Here is a 26,150-nt window from a genome sequence, read left to right as displayed (position 1 = left end):
TAGCACATGTCACCTTCAGCTGCAGCCTCACTCGATGAAAATGTTACTCGGTGGTAGGTAGCTCTCCCTAAATAACAATGAATATGACAGTAACAAGGACAACGATAATATTAAAGTCCTTACTGAATGTCATACCCTGCTCTGTGTTCTTTAATGGACTAAAGATTTAACCCTCTGATGGGTTAGACACACCGTTCCCATATGTGGCACCTTGGCATAGTGACTGTTTTAAACTGAAGTTCAAGGAAACGGCAAAAATAGGCAGATCACACTGACCATCCCGACCCCTTCCTCCCTGAAATAGGTCATAAAACCCTCCTTCAGGAGGTGTTCTCCCTAAATCTGGAGGAAAGGCGCACCCTTATCTTCTAAGCAGAGGGACATCAAGAAGACTCGTAACAACGCCATACTGCTCAGCCATAAAAGGGGAATGAAACTGGGTTGTTGGCAGAGACACGGATGGACCTGGAGACTGCCATACAGAGGGAAGCAAGTCAGAAAGACAAAACCAGATATCGTACATTAACGTGTATAGAAAAATGGAATAGATGGTCTTATTTGTAAAGCAAAAAGAGACACACAGATGTAGAGAACCAATACAAGGATACCAAGCGGGGAAAAGCGGTGGCGGGAGAAATCGGGAGACTGGGATTGACACATATATACTGTTGATGCTGTGTATGACATAGGTAACTACGGAGAACCTGTTGTATAGCTCAGAGAGCTCTGCTTAACGCACTGTAGTAACCTGAATGGGGAGCAGTTCCAAAAGGGAGGGGACATGTGTGTACGTGCGGCTGATTCACTTTGCTGTGCAGCAGAAACTAACACAACATAGTAAAGCAAGAATTAATTAAAAGAGAAGAATCCTAATGAACAGTGAGGATTCCCAGGCTCCCCCTAGTTTACCACACTGACCTCATATTCCTTAATCTATCATATTTCTACACAACTACCCACTTAGCATCAAGCCTAGCATGAAAACCCTCAAGGTTGTTTCTTCAGGATCTTCATTTCCTCATAAAGGCTTCCATGTCACGTGAAACATATTAAGTAAATGTATGTGCTTTCCTCCTGTTAATCTGTCTTTGTCAGTTTAATTTTCAGACCCAGTCAGGGGCCCTAGGAGGGTCTAGTGAAACTTTTCCTTCCCTGTACTTCAAAGTGATCATATAAAAGTTTTATGAGGTAGGTACCTCTACCATTTGCATCTTTACAAATGAGGAAACTGAGGCATGGAGCAAGCATGTCATTTCCCCCAGATAACAGGTCAAATTAGGTTGAGAGTCAGGATGAAAACTTAGACAGAAGGCACCAGAGCCAAAACTTCTAACACTTCACTGTAGTGGCTCTGTTCATACCCCAAAGAAAATGACAATGAATTCCTTCCATCTACTAGATCTGGTGTCTGCATTTCAAAAAAATAGATCATTGGATTTTTCTAAAAAGTTTTGAAAGTGTGTAGTTCAAAACAATCAGCTGAGTAACAAAAATGCAAGGCTCAGCTGTTTTTTTTTCTCCAACATTGATAGGCCACTGCAAATGGTTTGTTACTTTTTTCATCCTTACAGTCGGCTTTTGACTGCTGTATTTTTTATTGGAAACCACTGGGTTCAGGATGGAAGGACAAAGTGATAGTGTAACGCCAAGTGAGTTAAAAACAGAACCTGTGTGTCTAGCTCCTAAGAAGGGAGAAAACAGAAAGGGTGGTCTTTCCCTCATCTCAAAGATTCTTTTTCACGTGCCACTATTGACTATCTATCTTCTTCCTCACCGAGTGACTATTTACAGCAAGTTAACAAAGCTATCATGAGGATATAATTTCCTCTGTTGCTCCTGCTCATGGCTGCTTGAATGAGGAGAATGAAAAGAAATTAGAAACCCAAGAGGACAGAGGGTGACAGACAGAGGACTATGATTCAGCACAATTTCTTTATTATCGTTAAAACACTTTCTTTGTTCTCAAAGCAATCACCTGTTTTTTATTTGTGTTTACCCTTTACTTTCTTTTGAAAATATTATTTATTTACAGGCATATCTTCTCATTCTCTTTTTTTTCTCAATGTGGAAGAAATGTGAATCATGTAGAATTCTTTAGTCTAACTGCTGAGAAGCCAGTTAGGAAAAAGTCTTATCAACAGAAAACTCACAACGATGAAAGGAAAGGGAAGAGCTTTATTTAAGTCCTCTAAATGCAGGTTCAAAGATGAGGAGAAACGATTTTAAATCTACAAATAAACCATCCAAAACGAGTTGTTCTGTATCATACACTAGATTAACACAGAATGCCTAAGCACAGCAGGCAGCCTGAGAAACGTTATTTCCCCATGCAAGGAACATCCTCTCTTCTTTCGTCCTCAGCCTCAGCATTACTGCTGAAGTCAGCATCACAAATATTTCTCCAGAATACTCCTGAAACTAGCCGGGGGTGGCAGGGGGCAACAGCTCCACCTGGCATTCTAGAACGTGTTCTACACCACTTGCTGCAAGTAAACAGTTTTTTTTCTTTTTTTAAAGATCATGTTTTATATGACTAGTTCACACATATAGAGTATTCTATTCCATAATACAGATCTCATTTTTGTACAAAATATTCCTCCCGAAATACCTGAGTAGAACTGATACTTTAGAAAGATGATTGCATCTACATTATTTTTCCTACACAGCACCAGGAGAATGCAAAACCCAAGATGCGAAGCACAGTCTAGATGGCAGGTGAGTGGAATACTTGACTTCATCTCTACTCAAGACTCAAGCCTGTAAACTTCAACAAGATGGAGAAACATACACATGTACATACACCCCAGCCCTGGAAAAAAATCCTGCTCACAACTGGCAAATAGATTTATTTGTGCTTAATTACTTCTGAGGTAAGCTCTAAAACGTAATGCTGAAAGTCTCTGAGCATATCTAAAAGTGACTAGCAAGAACAAATACGTGAAGTGAAAAGTGGCCTCATAAACCATGAATTCCAAAGGTTAGCCATCTACATTTCTCTTTCTGCAAACCGTTAACAAACCTGATTAACACACTAGCCTTTCCAAGTTTCTCAAACTTCTACTATTTTCAAAGTGTTTCTACATGCTTTCTGTACCCAGCCATCACCAGTAAAATTTTTCATCTTCTAGCTAAAATGTTCTGAAATGTCAGTCTCTTACATGAAAAGACTGAAGTAGCCAAACTAAGTCCTTTCATACATTTCCGTGCACACATTTTCTAAAACTTCTTTGTGACATACATGGGAGCCATCGTGTGTGCAATATTTTCCCCAGGGAACCTAGGACAGTACAATGCAGCAAAAGATACGAAAATAAAAATATCTAGATGCGCCAGGAAGCTGAAAGTGAGTCCTTTTCTATGCACATTCACAGCAGCCAGAGATCCCCTCCACTTCACACTATCAGGCTTCAAAGAAAACCACACTTCATATCAGAAGCATGACTTTAAAAGGCAAGCACGAGAATGAACCTGCCTCTGTGCTCCTGCCCCTGACACCTGCCCCTGCAGTTCCCAGCTTAAATGTCTGGATCCTCTGCTAAAGTATGACGTCCTGGGGGGCTGGAGTTCTTGCTTCGGATTCACCTTTGCATCTCCGGTCTTGGGCTCAGTGAGAGTGCGTTAATATGAATATTTTGACTTTCAAGTGGGTAAGTCTTTGTTTGTCACTTCTAATTTGCTTCTAAGATCCCCTTGTTTTGACCATGTTCATGCTTTCTTCACTGAAAGTAAGTTGAGGAGCTCGGTATGGGGAAAGGGGTTGGCAAAACTAGCAACAGTAATTTCTGCTAAGTGGGAGAGGGTGGAGAACACAAAGATTAAGAGGCCTATCACAGAGCCTTGCATGTTGGCAACTGAAGGGTAACGTAAACTTCTTACTGATAAGGGAGAGAAAATGAGATTGGTTGTAAGAAAACCTGGGTCCCCTCTCAAATGAGATAATATATGAAAATTTTTACAAAATTATAGCAGGTACCAAGTAAGTACACCATACACAGTATTATTGTTACGTCAGTACCTTCTGAATATGCTTTTATTTTTGAGAATACCTTCACTTTACTTCTTGTTTATTTCCCCTCACCATGATACCCTAGGATTAATGACACAGTGTATGCAAAGTGTTTTTACATCCCTGAGGTGTTATAATCAACCCAAGTACCATTTTATTTATGCAAACTGTGTCTACCCAGCGAGTCCACTTAAAGATCTAGGATTGTGAACTTCTGCCTCATAAGGCTTAATAAATGATTCCCTCCGGCTCTAAAAGCAAGTACTTTTTCAATGACAATGGGAGGGAAAGCAAAGGAATTACTCTGTGACATCTGCTGTGTAACGTTCTTCGAATGGCGCATCTTGATAAATGCATGAGAGTCCTTGGAGAATTACTGCACACGGTGAAGAGAGAGTGGTAAAAATCCCAGTGTCTCTGAAAAAGAAGGCAAGACATGTTAAAGTCAGAATAGCCTCACCATTTACATCAATAGAAATCAACAGTGATGTGTTTAGTCCCTACTTTATACCTAATGGTGGCTATCCACAGTCTGATGGTGAGGCAAAATTAAACATGAATAATAATGCTAAGACAGGTTAAGCAACTTTTCAAAGCTAAGGCAGCTAATAAGTAGCAGAATAACATTGCATCTAAGCCATTGACCTCTAAGCCCAGTGAGCTCTGCACTCTGCCCAACACCTCTCCCATGTTGGGTACAGCTGTGGTGACTAAAACCAAGAAAAGAAGGCTAGTGAAATAGCTGGTTCACAAAGGCAGCAAAGTCCATGTGTGGCATGAGGACTCAGCTTTGCAAAGCTTTCTGCATGAGTCATCACAGAGTTTTTTTTTAAAATCTTACTTTATGCACATTTTTGCCACAGTTTTATCCATCTGTCTCTTTATTTATTGATGGCTCCACTGGGTCTTCTTTGTGGCATGTGGGCTTTCTCTAGTTGCGGTTCAATCGCTTTGGCTTGAGGGCTCTGGAGCTGGGCTCAGTAGTTGTGGGGCACAGGCTTAGTGGTCCTGCAGCATGTAGGATCCCAGGGATCCATCCCAGACCGGGGATGGAACCCACGTCTCTCGCATTGGCAAACGGACTTTTAACCACCAGGAAAGTCCCACAGTTTTTAATACTCTGTTACCTGCTTACTAAAGACTTTAGGATATTTAAAAGTGAATGAAAATAATCTATACAAAGCAGTTTATTAAAGTCACTGATATAATCTATACAAAACAGTTTAATCTGCTGGTAAAAATGCTATATGAGCAATACCAAATGTTGTTGTTGTTGTTATTAAATTCATCTAAATTGATGGGGAAGAAAGTAAAACTGCCAACTTTATATAATTGTTCAACTTGCCCCTTGATGGAGAAATTCTCAAGATGCTCCCAAGTGTTACATACCTATTTATTTATCTATTCTCACACCTGCATTTTATAACCCTTTGTCTCATATTGGAGTGGCATTCTCAAATTCTTAAAGCATTCTCAAAACCCATTTTTTTAAAATTAGAATTTCCTGTACTTCCATTGTGTTCTGGAAGTCCTGGGGAGTGAAAACCCAGAGGAAGTGAATGGATGCTTTACCTCCAAGTCATCATCAGGGATAGCTCTTTTCCACTTCACGTTCCACTTGATGTGTTCATAGGCATTAACAACAACTTCAATTGCTTTGGGATATGAATGGCAGGCCTGTATCACCTACAGAGACACCGCAGAGTTTTATTTGTTCAGTGCACATATATGATTCATCCAGTCCACTCACAGAGACATCAAGACTTCATGGACCTATAAGCCTCCCTTTAGCCCTGAAATGCTCTGACAAAGTCTCAAGCTTTTAAGTATTCGGACACACTGCCAGCTCCCGTGGTAGATGGGAGGATTAAAATAACATAAGACTAATTTCCTTCATCATTCTGGAGAAAGTAAAAAAGAGGTTTCTAACAAAGAAGATGGAAGTCTGATGAAATGCATGCCCTGCCCGTAACTGAAGCAATTTTGAGAGAGGCTGATCTTAAAATACACTTCCAGTGGTCTGGGAAATCTTCTAGTTCTATAGCAAGTTTTATTAGCAAAAAGCTGAATATTCATAAACCAAGAACTTAAGCCTACTGGTGACTATGAGGTAACACAAACTATAGAGTAGCGTGAATGTTGATCAAAGGCATCTTCCCAGTGCAACACCTAAAGAGGACCTGTGTCATACACCAAACTACACTCACCGCTATTTTCACCTTCATCAGCAATAAAAGAAAGACTGCATGAAGATTCGTTCTTTCATGAGCATGCTCTGTTCAACAGTTCATTGGGCAAACACCAGCACCACCACCACCAAAAACAAAACAGAAAGCTGAGTCCAGGGAGCCAGCATCTCCATCAGGAGACAGGAAGATTTAGCTTTAGGTTTTAGACTAAACTGAATATTTAACTAACCTCTGATGGCACCATAAAATCTGGACACATCTGACCAATCAATCATGCAACCTTTATTAAGTGACAATGGAGGGATATAGGAGACATAGCCCCAAAGTAAAATATACTGGTTGCTGGTGAGAGGCTTACTATAAGAATGAGAAGCAAAAAACATATAAATGGAACAAGCGAAGATCAATGAAGATGTATGGTTGGTTCACATATGTAAGTGTTAAGTTTGAAAAACAGGAATTATAGAAATTCCAAGGAGAGCTGTGTGATTTGGGCTAACCGGGAAAGATTTCTTGGAGGAGATGAGTGCGACTGTAGAACCTAAATGGTAGAAAGGGGTGTGTATGTGTGTGTATGCAGTCATGCCTGCCTGCATGCTCTTAGAGACCTGTCTACATGTATAGCATCGGCAAACATAACAGTTGTGTTAAACAGACTCGCTTCAAAGGGTATAAAGAAAACACCACTTTATTATTTCCGCTTGTCCGGCTCACACTAACTCACTGCCTATAACCCTTCTCCATTTCTGACATGACACCCTGGGCAGGACTTACATCTATTTCTACTTAACTTCTTCTAGACAGGAGAAAAATGTCATTTCAGTAATAAAAATGTTGATTTTACTTTAGTAACTGAAACTCTAAATTTTATTCAGAAGGTTCTCCTCTCCCATAGCCTAGGCTTATTTCAAGCTGCAGTTAGAAAGGAGGTACCTATGGATGTGGGATAACAGGAAATACATACTTGATCTTTGCTCTGGTTCCTAACACACAGAGGTCCTTTACATCATTCAATCATGCTAATGAAGTAACTCTCAATGGGGCTCCTAGAGAGAATTTAAGAATTCTTAAATTTTTAAAGAGATGGGAATACCAGAACACCTGACCTGCCTCCTGAGAAATCTGTATGCAGATCAGGAAGCAACAGTTAGAATGGACATGGAACAACAGACTGGTTCCAGATCGGGAAAGGAGTACGTCAAGGCTGTATATTGTCATCCTGCTTATTTAACTTATATGCAGAGTACATCATGAGAAACGCTGGGCTGGAGGAAGCACAGGCTGGAATCAAGATTGCTGGGAGAAATATCAATAACCTCAGATATGCAGATGACACCACCTTTATGGCAGAAAGTGAAGAGGAACTAAAAAGCCTCTTGATGAAAGTGAAAGAGGAGAGTGACAAAGTTGGCTTAAAGCTCAACATTCAGAAAACGAAGATCATGGCATCTGGTCCCAGGGGCTGGAGATAGTTCAGCCACCAGTGGCCAGTGATTTCATCAGTCATGCCTAATGAAACTTCCTAAAAGATGGTGTTTCAGGCAGCTTCTAGGTGGGTGAGCACATCAATGTACTTGGAGGGTGATGTGCTCCAAAAGGGCATGAAAGCTCTGTGTGCCTCCCCATGCCTTGCCTGATGTCTCACCTCTAATTGTCTATTCCTGAGTTTTACCCTTTATGATAAACCAGTATACCTACCATTAGAAAGTGGGCATGGTTCTGCACTTAATTAACTTTTTGAAGGAAAATTTCTTCCTAATTTCCTGGTCCTTCTGAACCTCCAGCTATTGTTATTGGGCAAAAGTCACAAAACTGGTTTTTCCCACCTTTACAAGTCCTTCTTAGGTGGTGTGGCATTGCATTTTTCAGTGTGAGGTGGTAAGTATCCAATATCTTGGGACTTCAAAAAAAAAAACTAAGATGGAAGGATGATCATTTTAATACCAAGATCAGCCCTGATTTATCTTTGGAAGGAATGTTGCTAAAGCTGAAACTCCAGTACTTTGGCCACCTCTATGTGAAGAGCTGACTCTGATGCTGGGAGGGATTGGGAGCAGGAGGAGAAGGGGACGACAGAGGATGAGATGGCTGGATGGCATCACGGACTCGATGGACGTGAGTCTGAGTGAACTCCGGGAGCTGGTGATGGACAGGGAGGCCTGGCGTGCTGCAATTCATGGGGTCGCAAAGAGTCGGACACGACTGAGCGACTGAACTGAACTGAACTAAACTGTGTGTACCAAAGTCACCTGACTAAAGGGCCCATTTCAGGAAGATAAAGTTAAGAGCAGGTGAGATAGAACCAGCTGACAGTATAACTAGAAGGTCAGCTTGAAGAGCATGGGACTGATCTAACAGGCATTAGGAAGCTACATATTTACATCTAGCTATGTCATCTAAAAAATTACATATTCTTAGAAAAGGAAATGGCAACCCCCTCCAGTATTCTTGCCTGGAGAATCCCATGGACAAAGGAGCCAGGCAGGCTATAGCCCTTGGGGTTGCAAAAGGGCCACACACGACTTAGTGGCTAAAACAAGCAACAACTTAAAACATACTCTTAATAAGAAAGGGTTATATTCAATCAATTCATCCCACAGGGAAGCCTTTATTGAGCACTGGGTTAAGCACTGTGACAGTAATTCTGAGTTCATATCCTGCTTTTGTCATCAAGGAGGTTACAGCCTAGTTGAAGAGAAAAAGACATAGATATTTCCAAGAGTTCAAGAGCAATGCATGTCAGTAATTAATAAAAGACTAACTTATTAATTAAAAGATCATCAGTGTCTCTTGAGCACCATGACCACAAACGGAAAAATAAGGCTATCAAGGGATGGGAGTGCAGCAAATGGCTTGTCAGCCAGCTTCCCTGTTAGTCATGAGAAGGAAGGGTAACTGAGGCTGCGAGAAAGAATAAGTAGGGTTTAATGAATAATCAGATACAGAGAGTATAGAATGCAGCTTTGAAGCCTGAGATCAAGCACAAATAGGGTACCACCCATGAGAAATGAGAAAACGGGAAGGACATTCTAATCTTAGGATGGTCAGACAATGAACAGAAGGTATTTCCTATGTTATGTCCTAAGGTTGGTTTAAAATGTGCATGAATAGATACCCTAATGAGAAGGTCAAGATGGAGGAGGAGATTTGTGAATCACCAAACAATGTGCTGGTCAGGCTCTGCTGCTGCTGCTAAGTCGTGTCAGTCGTGTCCGACTCTGTGCGACCCCATAGATGGCAGCCCACCAGGCTCCCCCATCCCTGGGATTCTCCAGGCAAGAACACTGGAGTGGGTTGCCATTTCCTTCTCCAATGCATGAAAGTGAAAAGTGAAAGTGAAGTCACTCAGTCGTATCCAACTCTTAGCGACCCCATGGACTATATAGCCCACCAGGGTCTTCCACCCATGGGGTTTTCCAGGCAAGAGTACTGGAGTGGGGTGCCATTGCATTCTCCCAGTTACACTCTAAATGAATATAAACAGAAAAGGTAGAGGACTGTGGTCTGAAGCTTGATGAATCCTAATAGGCAGGAGAGAGGATGTAGGAAAAAAAATTACAGCTACCATTTTTGAGAACTTACATGTGCCATGGCCTGTGTTAAATATATGCTGAATTTTCCAACAACCCTATGAGGTTAGTCTTATAATTATCTCTGCATGACAGACTTAAAATCAAAGGCAGAAAGAATATAAATTCAAGTGTGTTTAGCTAGTAAATGACAGAGATAGGATTCAAACTTAGGTCTGTGTGACTCCAGAAGTCAAAACTAAGTTGAATGAAAGTGGTGAGAGTGGCCATCCATGTCTTGTTCCTAATCTCAGAGGAAATGCTTTCAGCTTTTCACTGTTCAATATGACATTAGCTGTGGGTCTGTCATATGTGGCCTTTATTATATTGTGGCATATTCCCTCTAGGCCTTCTTTCTGGAGCACTTTTCTCATAAACTAATATTGAAATTTTATCAAAAGCTTTTTCTGCTTCACATGGTATGGTCTTAGGAAGCATGGCCTCACCTGAGGACTATGTCAGTCCCAACAAATAGACTAACCAGAAGGGGTCTACCAAGTAGAGGTTTAAGTCAATAGTGTGCCAGAAAATGTTCAACAGGCATTTTGTAAAAAAAAAAAAAAAAAAAAAAATATTGTACACATATCTATATGTATATAAGTTTATGTTTTGCTAATATAAAGAATGTAAAGCCTACAGTTTACAAATAATAAAATATCCAATATGATTTATTTTCCATTCCATAAGGCCAACTGGTGCTCTCTAAATGCTTTAACTTTTTTTTAATATCAATTTTGTATAGACATAAGTTGTGTTCAGAGCTAGTCTGCAACTGGAGAGTGCCTGTAGTTCCTATGTTTATATCGGTTGATATTTTTATTACATTAAGTAGCAATTGCTTCACAAATGGGAAACAATGAAGACACATTGGAAAGTCACTCATTCAATGACATAAGGACTTTTATGTGGAAGCATTTAATAGTTTTTTGAATACTGGAAGCAGATTTTCTCAATTTTTTGCACTGTTCACAAGGTAAGAGCTACAGATACCACACACTGCAAATTTTTAAGTTTAATCTACATTAGTAACATTCTCTCCATTAATTTTGGAAATTTAGACATCAACAAAGAAATAAGTCAAGGTCTGAATGGTAACATTTGCTGGTTTCTGTGGTGTAAACACTTGCATCATGGCCCATGTAAAGTGACCAACATGAGTTCTCTGAATATATGGTAGGGAAGAGGTGTACAGTAATGTCATTATATGTGTTCATCAAACAGCTCCAATATATGCAAATAATATCAAGAGCATAGATATGCCGAGTAAAATAATCAGGAGGTATTAATAATACATTTTAAGCTTTTGTTTTTAATATGCTTTATTTGTTGTAGGTTGGTATGACTTAATTTTTAATAATGGTTGCATTTAACAATCAGCTCACAAAACTCCTGGTAATTTAATAATCAGTTTTTGCAAGCTACAGCAAGCCAGTTCTAGCACACAATTCCTTTCAACTGTCCCTGTATTTAAGAACTGCAGTGCAGACTAAATGTGCATACCAAAGCTCCAAACCAGCTAAGGCATCAGAATCATCCTGCCCAGTGGTGAGGTCCAAATGTACACAACATAAATACTAGTTTAATGAGAAGATCCATTCACATACATATTCTGGGTACAGTGCACAAAGTTGAGCTGCTGACAATATTTCAGCTAGGTCTACATAAATAAAGAATAATCCTATATCATCAACCCCTAAGGGTTGGAGTCAGACATCCATTGCTATGGGACCTCTGAAGAGTCAGCATTTCTGAGTCTATGGAAAATGTAACTAGAAGGATTTCTCTATGGGTACATGGCTGTCAAGGTGAGGAGGTAATTCTTCCAGTACCTTGGTCTTGGGTACTTTAATTGAGGCAGATGTGGCCACTCTTTTCTGTAGTTGGGATGAGAATGGCAGATATGCAGCTCTATGGAAAAGAGACAGGCAAAACCCGAGGCTGACTGACTGCTCTGAGCACTAGTTTACAAGCTACCATAACAGTATCAGAGACTGTGAGGGTTGCAAAGGACCCTTTAGTTCAGTCGCTCAGTCCTGTCCGACTCTTTGCAACCCCATGAATCGCAGCACGCCAGGCCTCCCTGTCCATCACCAACTCTTGGAGATCACTCAGACTCACGTCCATCGAGTCCGTGATGCCATCAGCCATCTCGTCCTCTGTTGTCCCCTTCTCCTACTGCCCCCAATCCCTCCCAGCATCAGAGTCTTTTCCAATGATTCAACTCTTTGCATGAGGTGGCCAAAGTACTGGAGCTTCAGCTTTAGCATCATTCCTTCCAAAGAAATCCCAGGGTTGATCTCCTTCAGAATGGACTGGTTGGATCTCCTTGCAGTCCAAGGGACTCTCAAGAGTCTTCTCCAACACCACAGTTCAAAAGCATCAATTCTTCGGCACTCAGCCTTCTTCACAGTCCAAATCGCACATCCATACATGACTACTGGAAAAACCATAGCCTTGACTAGACGGACCTTAGTCGGCAAAGTAATGTCTCTGCTTTCGAATATGCTATTTAGGTTGGTCATAACTCTTCTTCCAAAGAGTAAGCATCTTTTAATTTCATGGCTGCAGTCACCATCTGCAGTGATTTTGGAGCCCCCCAAAATAAAGTCTGACACTGTTTCTACTGTTTCCCCATCTATTTCCCATAAAGTGATGGGACCAGAAGCCATGATCTTCGTTTTCTGAATGTCGAGCTTTAAGCCAACTTTTTCACTCTCCACTTTCACTTTCATCAAGAGGCTTTTGAGTTCCTCTTCACTTTCTGCCATAAGGGTGGTGTCATCTGCATATCTGAGGTTCTTGATATTTCTCCCAGCAATCTTGATTCCAGCTTGTGTTTCTTCCAGTCCAGCGTTTCTCATGATGTACTCTGCATATAAGTTAAATAAGCAGGGTGACAATATACAGCCTTGACGTACTCCTTTTCCTATTTGGAACCAGTCTGTTGTTCCATGTCCAGTTCTAACTGTTGCTTCCTGACCTGCATACAGATTTCTCAAGAGGCAGGTCAGGTGGTCTGGTATGCCCACCTCTTTCAGAATTTTCCATAGTTTATTGTGATCCACACAGTCAAAGGCTTTGGCATAGTCAATAAAGCAGAAATAGATGTTTTTCTGGAACTCTCTTGCTTTTTCCATGATCCAGCGGATGTTGGCAATTTGATCTCTGGTTCCTCTGCCTTTTCTAAAATCAGCTTGAACATCAGGAAGTTCACGGTTCATGTATTGCTGAAGTCTGGGGGGGAGAATTTTGAGCATTACTTTACTAGCATGTGAGATGAGTGCAATTGTGTGGTAGTTTGAGCATTCTTTGGCATTGCCTTTCTTTGGGATTGGAATGAAAACTGACCTTTTGCAGTCCTGTGGCCACTGCTGAGTTTTCCAAATTTGCTGGCATATTGAGTGCAGCACTTTCACAGCATCATCTTTCAGGATTTGAAATAGCTCAACTGGAATTCCATCACCTCCACTAGCTTTGTTTGTAGTTATGCTTTCTAAGGCCCACTTGACTTCACATTCCAGGATGTCTGGCTCTAGGTGAGTGATCACACCATTGTGATTATCTGGATCATGAAGATCTTTTTTGTACAGTTCTTCTGTGTATTCTTGCCACCTCTTCTTAATATCTTCTGCTTCTGTTAGGTCCATACCATTTCTGTCCTTTACTGAGCCCATCTTTGCATGAAATGTTCCCTTGGTATCTCTAATTTTCTTGAAGAGATCTCTAGTTTTTCCCATTCAGTTGTTTTCCTCTTTGCATTGCATTGATTTTCTTTGCATTGATCGCTGAAGAAGGCTTTCTTATCTCTTCTTGCTATTCTTTGGAACTCTGCATTCAGACGCTTATATCTTTCCTTTTCTCCTTTGTTTTTTGCTGCTCTTCTTTCACAGCTATTTGTAAGGCTTCCCCAGACAGCCATTTTGCTTTTTTGCATTTCTTTTCCATGGGGATGGTCTTGATCCTTCATTCCATAGTTCATCAGGCACTATATCTATCAGATTTAGGCCCTTAAATCTATTTCTCACTTCCACTGTATAATCATAAGGGATTTGATTTAGGACCCTGGGGATTATCTAATACCTTTAACTGGAAGATAAGTAAATTGAAACCCCGAGAGGCACACAAAGAGAAAGCATGGTTTTAGGCGTTTTCAAATGTAGTCTGATAACTTTATTTTAATCCTTAAGTAATGACCAGGGAAATGAATGGTTTAAGGACACAGATCTTATTGCACAGACATCTGGAATAAGAAACATTCTTTATTATAATCATTCCAGTAATTATAGGCTGGCTTTTGTTGAAATTTCAAAATAATTCCCTTTTTAATGCAAAGATGTTAATAATAATAATGAAAATAGCATCCATCAAGACCTCTATATACATCCTTCTCTAAAGACTCCCAGATACATCCTTTCTGGAAGAATATACCATGGTGAAAAGTACGCAGGTAATCAGACGAGTAATCCAAAATGAAGATTTAAACGTAAGAGTTACCAGGACGTAGACGCCAGGTGAAATCAATCCAAGGCCAGAGTCAAAAATACACTTGTACAGGAATTCCGGAAACAAAGAGCATGGGGAAGCCAGGCGGTTTGTAGTTCAGGTACCCATTCAGAGCACTGACCTCTGCACTGCACGAATTCCCAGGCTACACTCGCTTCATGGAAACCACACTGGTTAGGCTTAAAGACACAATGCCCACACGCCCAGTACAGGTAATCCGGCTTTAGGAATTCCTTACCTTCCGCTTCCTGCCAACACACTGAACACAGAGGAGATGTGGCCAAAAGTTAACTTTCCTCTTGTAACACACACTTTATTTCTCACCTAGGGTTTCCTGATTTAGTAAATAATAATAAAAATGTAGGGTGTTTTTAGGATAAATATGGCCTCAGTAATACATGGGACATATTCATACTAAAACTTACTTTTTACTGATGAATTTCAAATTTAATTGAGCATCCTATATTTTGTCTGGCAACCCTATTCCCAGCCTCTATTCAGAAACAGTTCAAACTGAGTTATGTATGCTGTGCTAAGTCACTTCAGTCACGTCCGACTCTTCGTGATCCTGTGGACTGTACCCTGCCAGGCTCCTCTGTCCATCGGACTCTCCAGGCAAGAGTACTGGAGTGGGTTGCTGTGCCCGCCTCCAGGGGATCTTCCCGACCCAGGGATTCCAGGCCTTTGATGTCTCCTGCACTGGCAGGTGGGTTCCTAACCACCAGCGCCACTTGTATATAGGAATATAATTCATTCATAGTTCAGGAGCCTAACTTCATACATTTGGTGCTTCAGTTTGCACCTGGCATACTCCCATATATCACACGGAGATAACTAACTTTTCATTAGGATAAAGAATTTCAAGTAGTCCTTCAACATCCATCTTGAGACATACAAAGTCTAAAGCCTGCCTGCCGTGTTGGGTTTTGCTTACATTGACTAGTAAGTTTTCTGCCGACAGAAGATGGTGCTCACAGCAGGAAAGCCTCCTTTTAGCCTGACAGCCTCCCAACTCTGTGAGTGGACACGTCTAGCTTCTTCCAGAACTAAGACTGCTGGACATGACTTCTTTAAGCCTCAGTAATCATTTCACCAGGCAACAACAAAAAAGAGATGCTTGAGAAAGCAAACTCTAAATCATCACTCTACAGTGACTCCCAGGAACCTTGATCACCAAATGAGGAGGGACTGGTGTGGACCCAGAAGGCAGAAGCTTCCGCTTTCTCTTTGCAAACCCGGGAGATTTCACCTTTTGCACATCTCCGGGGCCTCTATTCTTCCTTCTTAGAAGAAGAGTTGGACAAAAGGTGGCAACTGGAGAGACCTTAAGACCCTTCCCCTCATCATCTGACCCCTAAAAGCATAAATCAGAAAACAGATTCAAGGTAAATCTCCCTGCCACCCTTCCAATACAAGTGCCACCTATAAGACACTTCAGCAGAGAAATTCTAAAGCTATGTCTGCCCTTTTATATTGATATCTTTGTGTGCAGAAAGGTACTTGATGATCAAGGAGACTGCTTATACCCTGGGCTTCATATGCAGAATGGTTCAATGGCAGAAATCTTCTTTACCTGCCTTAAACTTTTACATAACTTTTCCTTCCCCAGAAAATGTCTTTCTTGCCCTACAAGAAAACCCAGTCTTGGTTCCCTAGAGTATCACTTCCTTCTGAATTATGCTGAAGGAAAAAAAAAAAAAATCAAATGTCCTTCTGTACCCTGGAAAGCAATTGCAGACCCTATAATTCTTTTTTTTTTTCCCTTTATGTAATTTATACATAAATTACATACTGGTGGCTTTCAGTGAAATACACCCTCTACAAATTTGTTTTGTATTTGGAAGACAGCATCTTCAGCTCTGACCTTGTTCCTTGTAAATAAGGAAACCGAATTCCCCATCCACAAGAGAACAAATCATTTTATCTTCTGGATAAATGAGTCAGTAATACTTGTTTTAAAGATGACTTTCTCTTTGGAAAGTTGGGCTGTGGAGTAGTTGTTCTAAATCACTTTGAAGCATCTGCATGTCAAATTGAATAGTTCTTCTTTAGTTTTCCTTTGGAAAGGGGCCAGTTCTCTTATTCAGTCTATTGGGTAGCAACAAAAATATTTAAAATAGCAACCATCTACCAGTAGCCAACTGAATCCTAAAATCTCTTTAGCATATGGCCAAATTAGAGGAACTCAGAGGAGCAAAACAGAACTGAATAAGATGGCAAGCACAGAGAGCGTTCCCTGGAACATGTAATTTTATATTATTCTACAGATGAGTGAAGCTGCTAAAGTAAGGCTGGTAGGAAAGACTCCTACAATGGACCGAGAGTACATTTTGGGAGGAAAAGGGAAAGGAAGAAATTTTGTTGAGCACCTACCAGCCTCAATGGTTTACATGCCTTACTCACTGTTCAGACATTCCTGGAAAGCTAGTATTTTTAATCTTTGTTTTCTCTTGGTTCTGAAAGATTAAGGGATTTCAAAATCACACGGCCAGATGAGAACTTATACCCACAGTTACTAAGCCCCTCTTCCTACTTCCCTTGCTGTTATCTCTCAGAAAACCGCCTTTGTGAACAGGACTTAAGATCTTCTTCACATTTGGAAGATTTCTTGTGGGAGAACAGAAACTCCATTTAAAGACCTGTCCCCTCTAGTCTGGCACTTTTTAAAAAAGTGTTAACTTCAGTTTCAATACAGTTTGTCATTATAATTGTCTTACCAGCCTCAAGAAGTTACATGTCGAGGAGAGGGATGTTCTACTGTCCAGAGCCATAGGCAGGTCCGGATAGCTACCAATCCTTTCTGCACCACAAGCCGAGGGGGGTATCCCAGAGGGCAACATCTCAATTTCAGGACTTTCAGTGTAGTTATATTCCCTTCCTCCACGGGTAGCCTTCTGATGGGATTTCTTTCTAAAACCGAAATGCTGGTGATCTCCAATCCCAGAAGGAAGTGCTTTCATTCTCTTACACCAGAGGTCTAGCCAAGAAAGTTTGGCAGTAACTGAAAGAAATCTTTAGGAATCTGGCAGAATGTCTTTTTTTTTTTTTTTTTGAAGCAGCAATTGTTTGAGGTTGGAAATTTTAAAGACCTTTCCTAATTGGTGAAGACCACTTTGACTCTAAAATTGAAGAGGAAGACACGATGACCCCTTGGGTACATCTTGGGAAGGGGAGGCGGGTGTGTTTCTAGCTTGACCACTGCTGTTCTCCAGATCAGCAGCCCCGCAGGAAACCTTTCAGAAGCCACTTCCCTCCATCTGTGAGCCAGGAGGAAGCAATCCTTTGGGACCAGGTTCTCCCTCCACCATCTGGAGTCACCTCTGGCTCTGCCCCACTAGCACCACGCTCCTGGGGGGATGGGAAGCAGCAACTCAACCCCTAATGAGATTCTTACCCGGAAATGAGACAAGGATCTTTTACTTACTTTTGATGCTTTCGAACATTGGTGCTGGAGAAGACTCTTGAGAGTCCCTTGGACAAAGGAGATCAAACCCGTCAGTCCTAAAGGAAATCAAACCTGAATATTCACTGGAGGGACTGATGTTGAAGCTGAACCTTCAATAGTTTGGCCACCTGACGCGAAGAGCCGACTCACTGGAAAAGACTCTGATACTGGGCAAGATTGAAGGCAAGAAGAGAAGGGGGGACAGAGGATGAGATGGTTGAATGGCATCACCAACTCAGTGGACATTATTTTGAGCAAACTTGGGGAGATGGTGAAGGTCAGGGAAGCATGGAATGCTGCAGTCCATTGGGTCACAGCAAGTCAGACATGACTTAGCAACTGAACAACTTACTTTTGCAGAAATCCGTTTTATCCACAGTCACCCAGCAGGGGGTTTCAGAATAAAACTCAACATTTAATCTCTAGGCATTCCCAAACCTTGTCTCTCCTGGGAAACCACTGTGGGCAAACCAGGTGTGGGGAAACTGATTCTACTGCTCAACAGATAAGTAATGGTAACAGCAGTTACAGTTACTATTTATTTAATGGTTGCCTGGCAACCCACTCCAGTATTCTTAACTGGAGAATCTTATGGACAGAGGAGCCTGATGGGCTACAGTCCACCAGGTTGCAAGAGTTGGACATGACTGAAGCAACTTAGCACACACCCATGACCAGAAATGATAAACACTTTTAAAATATTACCGTGTTTCATTCTTAAAACAACCTTAGGAGAAGGATATAATTATTCATGGATAAAGTGGCAAGGTATGTCTCTCTGGCACCTCCATGCCCTTGGTCTCTCTCCATCCTCTTCTCTGGAAGGAAGATGGCCTTAGAGCATAAATATACACAAAATTATGCTTTATGAAATGAGTCATATTAGAAAGAGACTGATTTTTTTTTTTTTTGTCTTCTAGAAGTCCCACTATGAAGAGTGAGATGTGGGTGGAGATTAAAAAATGGAGGTAGTCCAAGGGAAAGATATTTATAGATGCAGGATGAAGGTTGGCGTGAGGAATTGGGGGAGGACCTTGCAAGAACCGAAACTGACTCCAGAAAAAAATACAAATATGTTTGGCACCATCTTCTGGGCTCTGAGCATATTTGTGATGTACTATGAGTACGGTTCATTACTTGCTAGTGAAGGAATCAGTCTGCATATTATTGCCAAGGCATAGAGCATATCCATTTCACAGGGGAGGAAATTGAGCCTCAAGAAGTAAGATATTCATTCAAAATCACACTCTTAGGTGAGTGGCAGTCACAGATTTATCTGACGCCCCTCCCACCCAAATTCTATGCTTCTTTATTCCTGATATGCATAGCATGGCAAAGTCTAGAATGAATTTCACTAGTCATGAGTGACAAAGCAGAAGTAAAAATTTTAAATAGGAACCCTTTCATAAGTGGAGAAGGCAATGGCACCCCACTCCAGTACTGTTGCCTGGAAAATCCCATGGACGAGGAGCCTGGTAGGCTGCAGTCCATGGGATCGTTAGGAGTCAGACATGACTTCACTCTCACTTTTCACTTTCATGCACTGGAGAAGGAAATGGCAACCCACTCCAGTGTTCTTGCCTGGAGAATCCCAGGGACGGGGAGCCTGGTGGGCTGCCATCTATGGGGTCGCACAGAGTTGGACATGACTGAAGCGACTTAGCAGCAACAGCAGCACAGCAGCTTTCATATGTAGTTTAAAATGTTGAGTTAGGGTTAGATTGTTAATACCTACTGTTTTAGCCAAATCTAGATATCAGTGTGTATGATCCAGAAAATGGGTGCAAACTAAGAAGTAGATATTCATAGCTAAAAATTATAGATCACTGCTTTAAATATAAGTTGTTCAGTTTATCATAGAATATGACCAACTGACTTTATTTCTAAGGTGCTTGCATCAAAACTTATCATAAAAAAGTATTTTTTCATTCCAAAGCCCATTGGTCAATGAGGAAATTGCAAGGAAGGTGAGAATTAACAACTGAGGCCAACCAGGTGCATTCAACAGTCGATGTTATGAATATTTTTCCAGGCCATTTAGGCAGCAGTTTTTCTTCAAATTTTATAAAGAAAATATAAGGGTTAAGCATTGTTCTAATTCTTGATATTTTCAAACATACCTTGACCAAGATCCAGAAGCAAAAATAAGTAATAGCTAAAAACTTGGGAGAAATACAAACTTTGATGTGGGAAAAGGGAAGCCTTAGGTACAAACTGATTGTTCAGTCACTAAGTCGTGTCTCTTTGCAACCCCATGGACTGTAGCACACCAGGCTTCCCTGTCCTTCACTATTTCTCAGAGTGTGCCCAAGTTCATGTCCATCTAGTTGGCAATGCAATCCAGCCACCTCATCCTCTGTTGCCCCCTTCTCCTGCCCTCAATCTTCCCCAGCATCAGGCACTTTTCCAATAAGTCAGCTCTTGTATCAGGTGGCCAAAGTATTGGAGCTTCAGCTTCAGCATCAGTCCTTCCAGTGAATATTCAAGGTTGATTTCACAAAGATGTAAAAATTTACTAGGATACATATGAGTTATTCTAGGTCAGGAATAAGAAGTAAAGGATTAGTTTATATGATTTACCAAAAAAAAAAAAAAAGGAAGGGATGCTGGAGTAGGGGTAGGGGTCCCAAATCCATGAGATACCCAAGGAAGGCAATGCTGTAGAATCTGCCTTCATGGAGAGTTGCAAACACAATAAGACCACTAGTTCTCCCTAAGGTCTTGAGAATTAAATATAATGACCTCTTTAGGTCTCTTCTTGTGTTGTGATCCTTCAGGTTTAATTACACTTCCTGGGTAATATCAGAAAACACAGTAGAAACTGCTAAATCTAAAGGCTTAGGCTCAGGAATCAGACAGACCTCATTCTGAAGCAAACACTATGACTATTAACCTTTAATAGGCTTGAGCCAATCAGCAACCCTACTGTATTTCCCAAGTCCATTTGCTCCCCATGATAAACATCTCACACCTTCACCTTTGCCTTAAGCCTTCAAACCTCATCTCCATCCACTTCTCATTCTCCACTGAGAAAACAGAAACTATTTTAATAGAACTTGTACAAACTCTTATTAACATATCTACCAACATCCCACATCTGGGTACACAGGCACTGCTTTCCCTTCTACTATGATGGATGAACTGTGCTAAGAACGACACCTCCATTTGGGCCCTAGACCCCATCTCCTGTCTCCAAATCAAGATGGTGCTCAAGTAATTGCCTGCAAAACATTTTTCTCCCTTTCCTAGAACACTCCCGTCAGTCAACAAAGATATCAGCCATCATTCCCTTCCAGCTACGCTTCCATTTTAAGAAAATGCCTTCAATTCTTCACTGGTTTCACTTCCATTTATCCCTTTTTCCTTTGAATCCACTTTGATTAACCTTTTTTCACCAATGTCCCACCAAAATAACTCTTGTTGAGGTCCCCAGTAAAACTAGACTAGTTGTCTAGCCCACTGGCAACTTAGCCCTCATCTTATTTGAAATGCCACCTATATTCAACCAGTACATGCTTGCTAAGTCGCTTCCGTCATGTCCAACTCTTTATGACCCCATGGACTGTAGCCCGCCAGGCTCCTCTGTCCATTGGATTCTTCAGGCAAGAATGCTGGAGTGGGTTCCCACGCCCTCTTCGAGGGGATCTTCCTGGTCCAGCGATGGAGCCCAGGTCTCTGATGTCTCATGCATTGGCAGGTGGGTTCTTTACCACTAGCACCACCTGGAAAGCCCATCAGCACAGCCTACAAGGCCATATAAATGGCCTGAAAACCACCTTCTCATATGCCCCTCCGACTTCTCCTGCCTCTTTCTCACCCCACTTCAGGCCCTCTGGCTTCCTCAAACATGTTTAGTCCTCTCTTACCTCAGAATCTTTGCACCTGCTTTTTTATGCCTAGAATGCTCCCCTCCCACCTCTGCCCACCCCCCAGGTATCCACATGACTTGCTTCTTCACATTCTCATTTTCTCTAATCAGCCTTTGTAAAATAGCACATACGTAAACCGAAGAAACCCCACAGTCTCTTATTTTACTCACCTTGCTTTACTCATATCCACAGCACCTAACATATCAGAGTGTATTTATTTCATTTGTTGTTTTGTTTTTCCCTACCTTCCACTAGAAAGTAACTTCCATGAAGGCCCTTGTTTGATTCACGGCTCTATCTCCATCTCCTAGAACAGTTCCTGGCACATAATAGGTACTCAGTGAATCTTGTTAAATAAATGGATGTATCTGATTCATCTGCTATACAGCAGAAACTAACACATTATAAACCAACTTTACTCCAATAAAAAAATAATTTTTTAAAAGGAAATACACAGTTCAGTAAAAAAATAAATGAGCTTGACCACTTACTGTGTGTGACTTTAGAAAAGTATCTGAATCCATCACCTTTTAAATGAGGATAATATCAATGCCTACCTCAGAGGTTATTATAAAAATAAAAGTAAATAATCTGTATAAAGCCTATCTAGAACTCAACAAAGGATATTATTGTAACATTATTTATTATCTTATTTCTAATCACCATAATCTTTTGGAAGGTGAAAGTCAAAGTCGGTTAGTCGTGTTCAACTCTTTGAGACCCCCATGGACTCTACAGTCCATAGAATTCTCCAGGCCAGAATACTGGAGTGGGTAGCTTTTCCCTCCTCCAGGGGATCTTCCCAACCCAAGGATTGAACCCAGGTCTCTCGCATTGCAGGCAGATTGTTTTACCAGCTGAGCCACAACCACTTGGAATTCTCTATAAAAGTCTGATAAAGTTCCAGGACATTATGGGAATTACATACAATTTTAAAGAAAAAAAAAAAAGTCCTCCATTGAAACACCGACAACCAAAAGGAAATTCCTTCCTGAGATCTCAGGAATCATCAAACTCATCACATCTGTGCTGGGATGTCTGTGGGTTGACTATATGGAATGTGCTGAGTGCACCTCCCCTAAATTCTTTAGTGGAACTTTTCTTCCAACTAACCTTCACACTGCAGGACTTCAGACATTTTACTGAGGTAGGAGGTAGAAGCTGGCTGTGAATTTGGTAAAACTTCTGTCAGCTAACTTTCTGTGACCCTGCATTCGTGGGCACATAAAACTCCTCTGCAGCCTGTTAATTCTTTTGGATGAGTGATATCCTAGGTACATTATCATTTGATTTATTTTAGGTGAAGGGCATTTTGGTTTCCAAATTAAGCACCATCATCAACTTAATGCTAAACTCTCTCCCATGAGCTACAGAACCCTTCACTCCTCTACTTTGTCATTCACCATGAGATAGTAAAGTTACCTCTGTATGTGTCTGTCTCTCCAGCTAGATCCTAAGCTAACTAAGAGCAGTGACCATGTATTAGTCTTGCCAATATTGTTAATATTTGGTCCCTACTAGCCCATTAGACGGAGAAGGCAATGGCACCCCACTCCAGCACTCTTGCCTGGAAAATCCCATGGACGGAGGAGCCTGGTGGGCTGCAGTCCATGGGGTCGCCAAGAGTCGGACACGACTGCGTGACTTCACTTTCACTTTTCACTTTCCTGCATTGGAGAAGGAAATGGCAACCCACTCCAGTGTTCTTGCCTGGAGAATCCCAGGGACGGGGGAGCCTGGTGGGCTGCTGTCTATGGGGTCGCACAGAGTCAGACACGACTGAAGCGACTTAGCAGCATCAGCAGCCCATTAGAAATTATCAATAAATACTATTTAAAAATAAAGGTTGTGTAGTATATTATAAAATTAAACACTAGCACCAAGTGAACTAAGGTAGAATACCTACAGTGCCACTGTGTAAGATCAACAAATTGCTTAACTATTCTGTGCCTGAGTTTCCTCCCTTATAGAATAGGTATAATAATATAATCTACCTTATCAGATTACTACAGAATTAAATGAATTAAATTAAGAAATGTAAGATGATTTATACGTGTGCTTAATAAATATAATTTATCTATAATAAATATTAACTATTAATTCTTAATAAATGTTAGTTTTCATTAAACTAGAAAACTGAGCCGCCCTTTCATATATTCAAACCAGTTCCAAAGCAGGCTTTGTCATCTATAGAGCAGACATCTGCGGAAGAGACGCAGATTCACCGTTTCGGCAGACGATCAGTATCCTTCTGATCTTGACCATTCAGTCCCCCAGGAAGCCACTACCAGTTCATTGGTGTTCACACAAGCCATGGAGAATTACCTGATATTCTTGCTCTTTCTGTGCTCTCAGCCCAGACTTCAAACAAACGTGGAGTAGGCTGAGATAGCTAGGGGTATATACACAAATGGAAGGTCAGATTGAAGGTCAGAGGCAGTTAGCCAGGCCTCCAACAGGCTTGAGGGACTTGGAGATTTCAGACTGAGCCACCCTCTGAGTCCCCATTACCCTGCTGCCCATCGGCCCAGCGCCCCACGTGGCAGCCTCACCTTATGGAACTGTGGAGGGTATATGCGAGCAGCCCCGTGGTTCAGCAGCAGCTGGTAGCAGATCTCGGGCTGGGCGGCGGGCCGCACGGAGGTGACCTTCAGCACGTACTGGATGGCCGCGCAGCCGTTGATGTCCATGAGGTTGGCCTCTGCGCCAGCTTCCAGCATCATGTGCATCAGCACGTGGTCGCAGTTCCAGGCTGCCTTGTGGAGCGGAGACTTAAAGTCGTCGTCCCGGGCGTTGACCTCCGCCTTGTAGTCCAGCAGCATGCGGCAGATGAGGTGATGATCCCGGCTGTACTCCTGCTCTTTGAAGCGGAGGGCCCAGTAGGTTGCGATGGCCAGAGGGGTCTCCATGTGGGCATTCACACTGTCCACGATGGCCCCGTGCTCCACGTAGAAGGCCACCAGCTCGGGGAGGCCAAAGTGGGCAGCCGTGTGCAAGGGCGTCTCCTCATCCTGGTTGTTGGTCTTCATGTTCACGTTCGCCCCTAGAAAGGGAGGTTGAAGCAGACAATTATTCAAACATATTTTAGCATCACTCACAAGGCTCATTAAACAGGCCTTTTCTCGCTGCTTCCCACTACCCGTTTTTCCAGGTTCCATTTCTGGACCCCATGGGAGCCACTGCTTTGAAACGACAGTGCCACCTTCTGGGCAAGCAGTGAATGTATGGGGTGATGGGAGAGTGGGCCTGAGAAGGAAGGATTGGGACTGTGCGCTGCAGCATCGTCAGATGAGTTCTAGTTCCTTCTCCTAGGTGGACTGGGAAATACAAAGCGATTCTGATAACCAAATAGCTTTTATCTATAAAATAGCAAGTATTAAAAAAATAAATAAATAAAGGTTAGATCACAATCTTTAAGGCTTATATATGTGAGGCTTTAAAAGTCATCAATTTCTTGATGAGATTTCTTAAACATGATGTCTTTTTTTTTTTTCTTCCCAAGCAGCTAAACCTAAAAACTTGGTACAAGGCAACGTTAGTGGTATAGAAATTCAGTCTTCTGACTGAACACTAAAATATCAAGCCGCTGAATTCTATGAGGCTCCTTTGGAACACAACTGGAGCAAAAATAAGTACTCTGATGACCAAACTACAGTAAAGGTCACATTTTGAAAGGAAAATAATAGAACCTGGGAAAATAAAACACTCATCGAAAAAAAAACAAAGACTGTTAATATGTGCAATTTATCGTCAACAACGGCTATTTAGAAATACAAATTATGAGTGCTTGGAAATCTCCTTAGAGATTACTTAATCCAACCACTTATTTAACAGACCAGGAAAATGAGTAAATTTTATTTTTTCTGATTGGAAAGTTAACTACTAGAATGATCAATCTGAGAAACTGAAATTTTCCTTCTCATCCTAGTTTAATTGGGGTAAGCTAAATGACCCAGGGGTCTACTCTATAATCAGTTTTATTGGAAATGTTTATAGTTACTTCAAGGATAAATCTGGGAAGACTTTTATCATTATTATTATTAAGGTAGCAACTAATATTTATTAAGCACTTGCCATGTACAACATTCTGGGCTAAATGCTTTTCATATTCCTCATGGAATCTCCCTAGCAACCCTTTGCAGGAGGTGCATTTTTATCCCAGTTTTACAGATGAAGAAAGTTGTACTTAGACTACCTATACCAGGCTAAGAAGCAATAGAACAGAAGTTTGAAAGCAGACAGCCTGGCTTCATAATCTCTCACCACTGTGCCATTCTACCTCATTAATTTCTTTAAAATTTTTTGTTTGCTTTGCTGTCTTTGGATATTTGAAAACTTGAAAGTAACAGAGAAGTCATGTTGCATTTTGTTAATTTTAAAAATCTGTCCTCCATGTGTTACTCCTTTATGCCATTTTTCATGGCATCCTCTGATCATATGGAACACATTTAAGAAAGGTAATACTCCTACCGGCGCTTGCCTGCTGTCTAATACAAAATCCACCCCCTAGTGAGGTTTCTGAAAGCACATTGTTCGGTAAAGTCTGAGACTGTCTCTGCTCGTAACTTC

The 26,150-nt window shown here is 41.3% G+C and overlaps 1 protein-coding gene across 1 annotated transcript in view; it reads right to left on the bottom strand.

Annotated features, from left to right (window-relative positions):
• Positions 1 to 1,913: 1,913 nt before the first annotated feature.
• The window catches only part of ASB4 (ankyrin repeat and SOCS box containing 4), an 84,291-nt gene continuing 60,054 nt past the window's right edge, over positions 1,914 to 26,150 (bottom strand). The window contains exons 3-5 of the mRNA XM_040260477.1: positions 24,134 to 24,624; positions 5,579 to 5,692; positions 1,914 to 4,423 (exon numbers count right to left, since the gene is read on the bottom strand). Coding sequence (XP_040116411.1) covers positions 4,235 to 4,423; positions 5,579 to 5,692; positions 24,134 to 24,624 — 794 coding nt within the window. The 3' untranslated portion in view covers positions 1,914 to 4,234. The remainder of the gene's footprint in view (positions 4,424 to 5,578; positions 5,693 to 24,133; positions 24,625 to 26,150) is intronic.

Source organism: Oryx dammah, unplaced genomic scaffold, assembly GCF_014754425.2.
Source record: "Oryx dammah isolate SB20612 unplaced genomic scaffold, SCBI_Odam_1.1 HiC_scaffold_18, whole genome shotgun sequence".
Lineage (NCBI taxonomy): Eukaryota > Metazoa > Chordata > Mammalia > Artiodactyla > Bovidae > Oryx > Oryx dammah.
The sequence above is the reverse complement of the archived record's forward strand: the minus strand, read 5'-3'. Positions and strand labels throughout refer to the sequence as shown.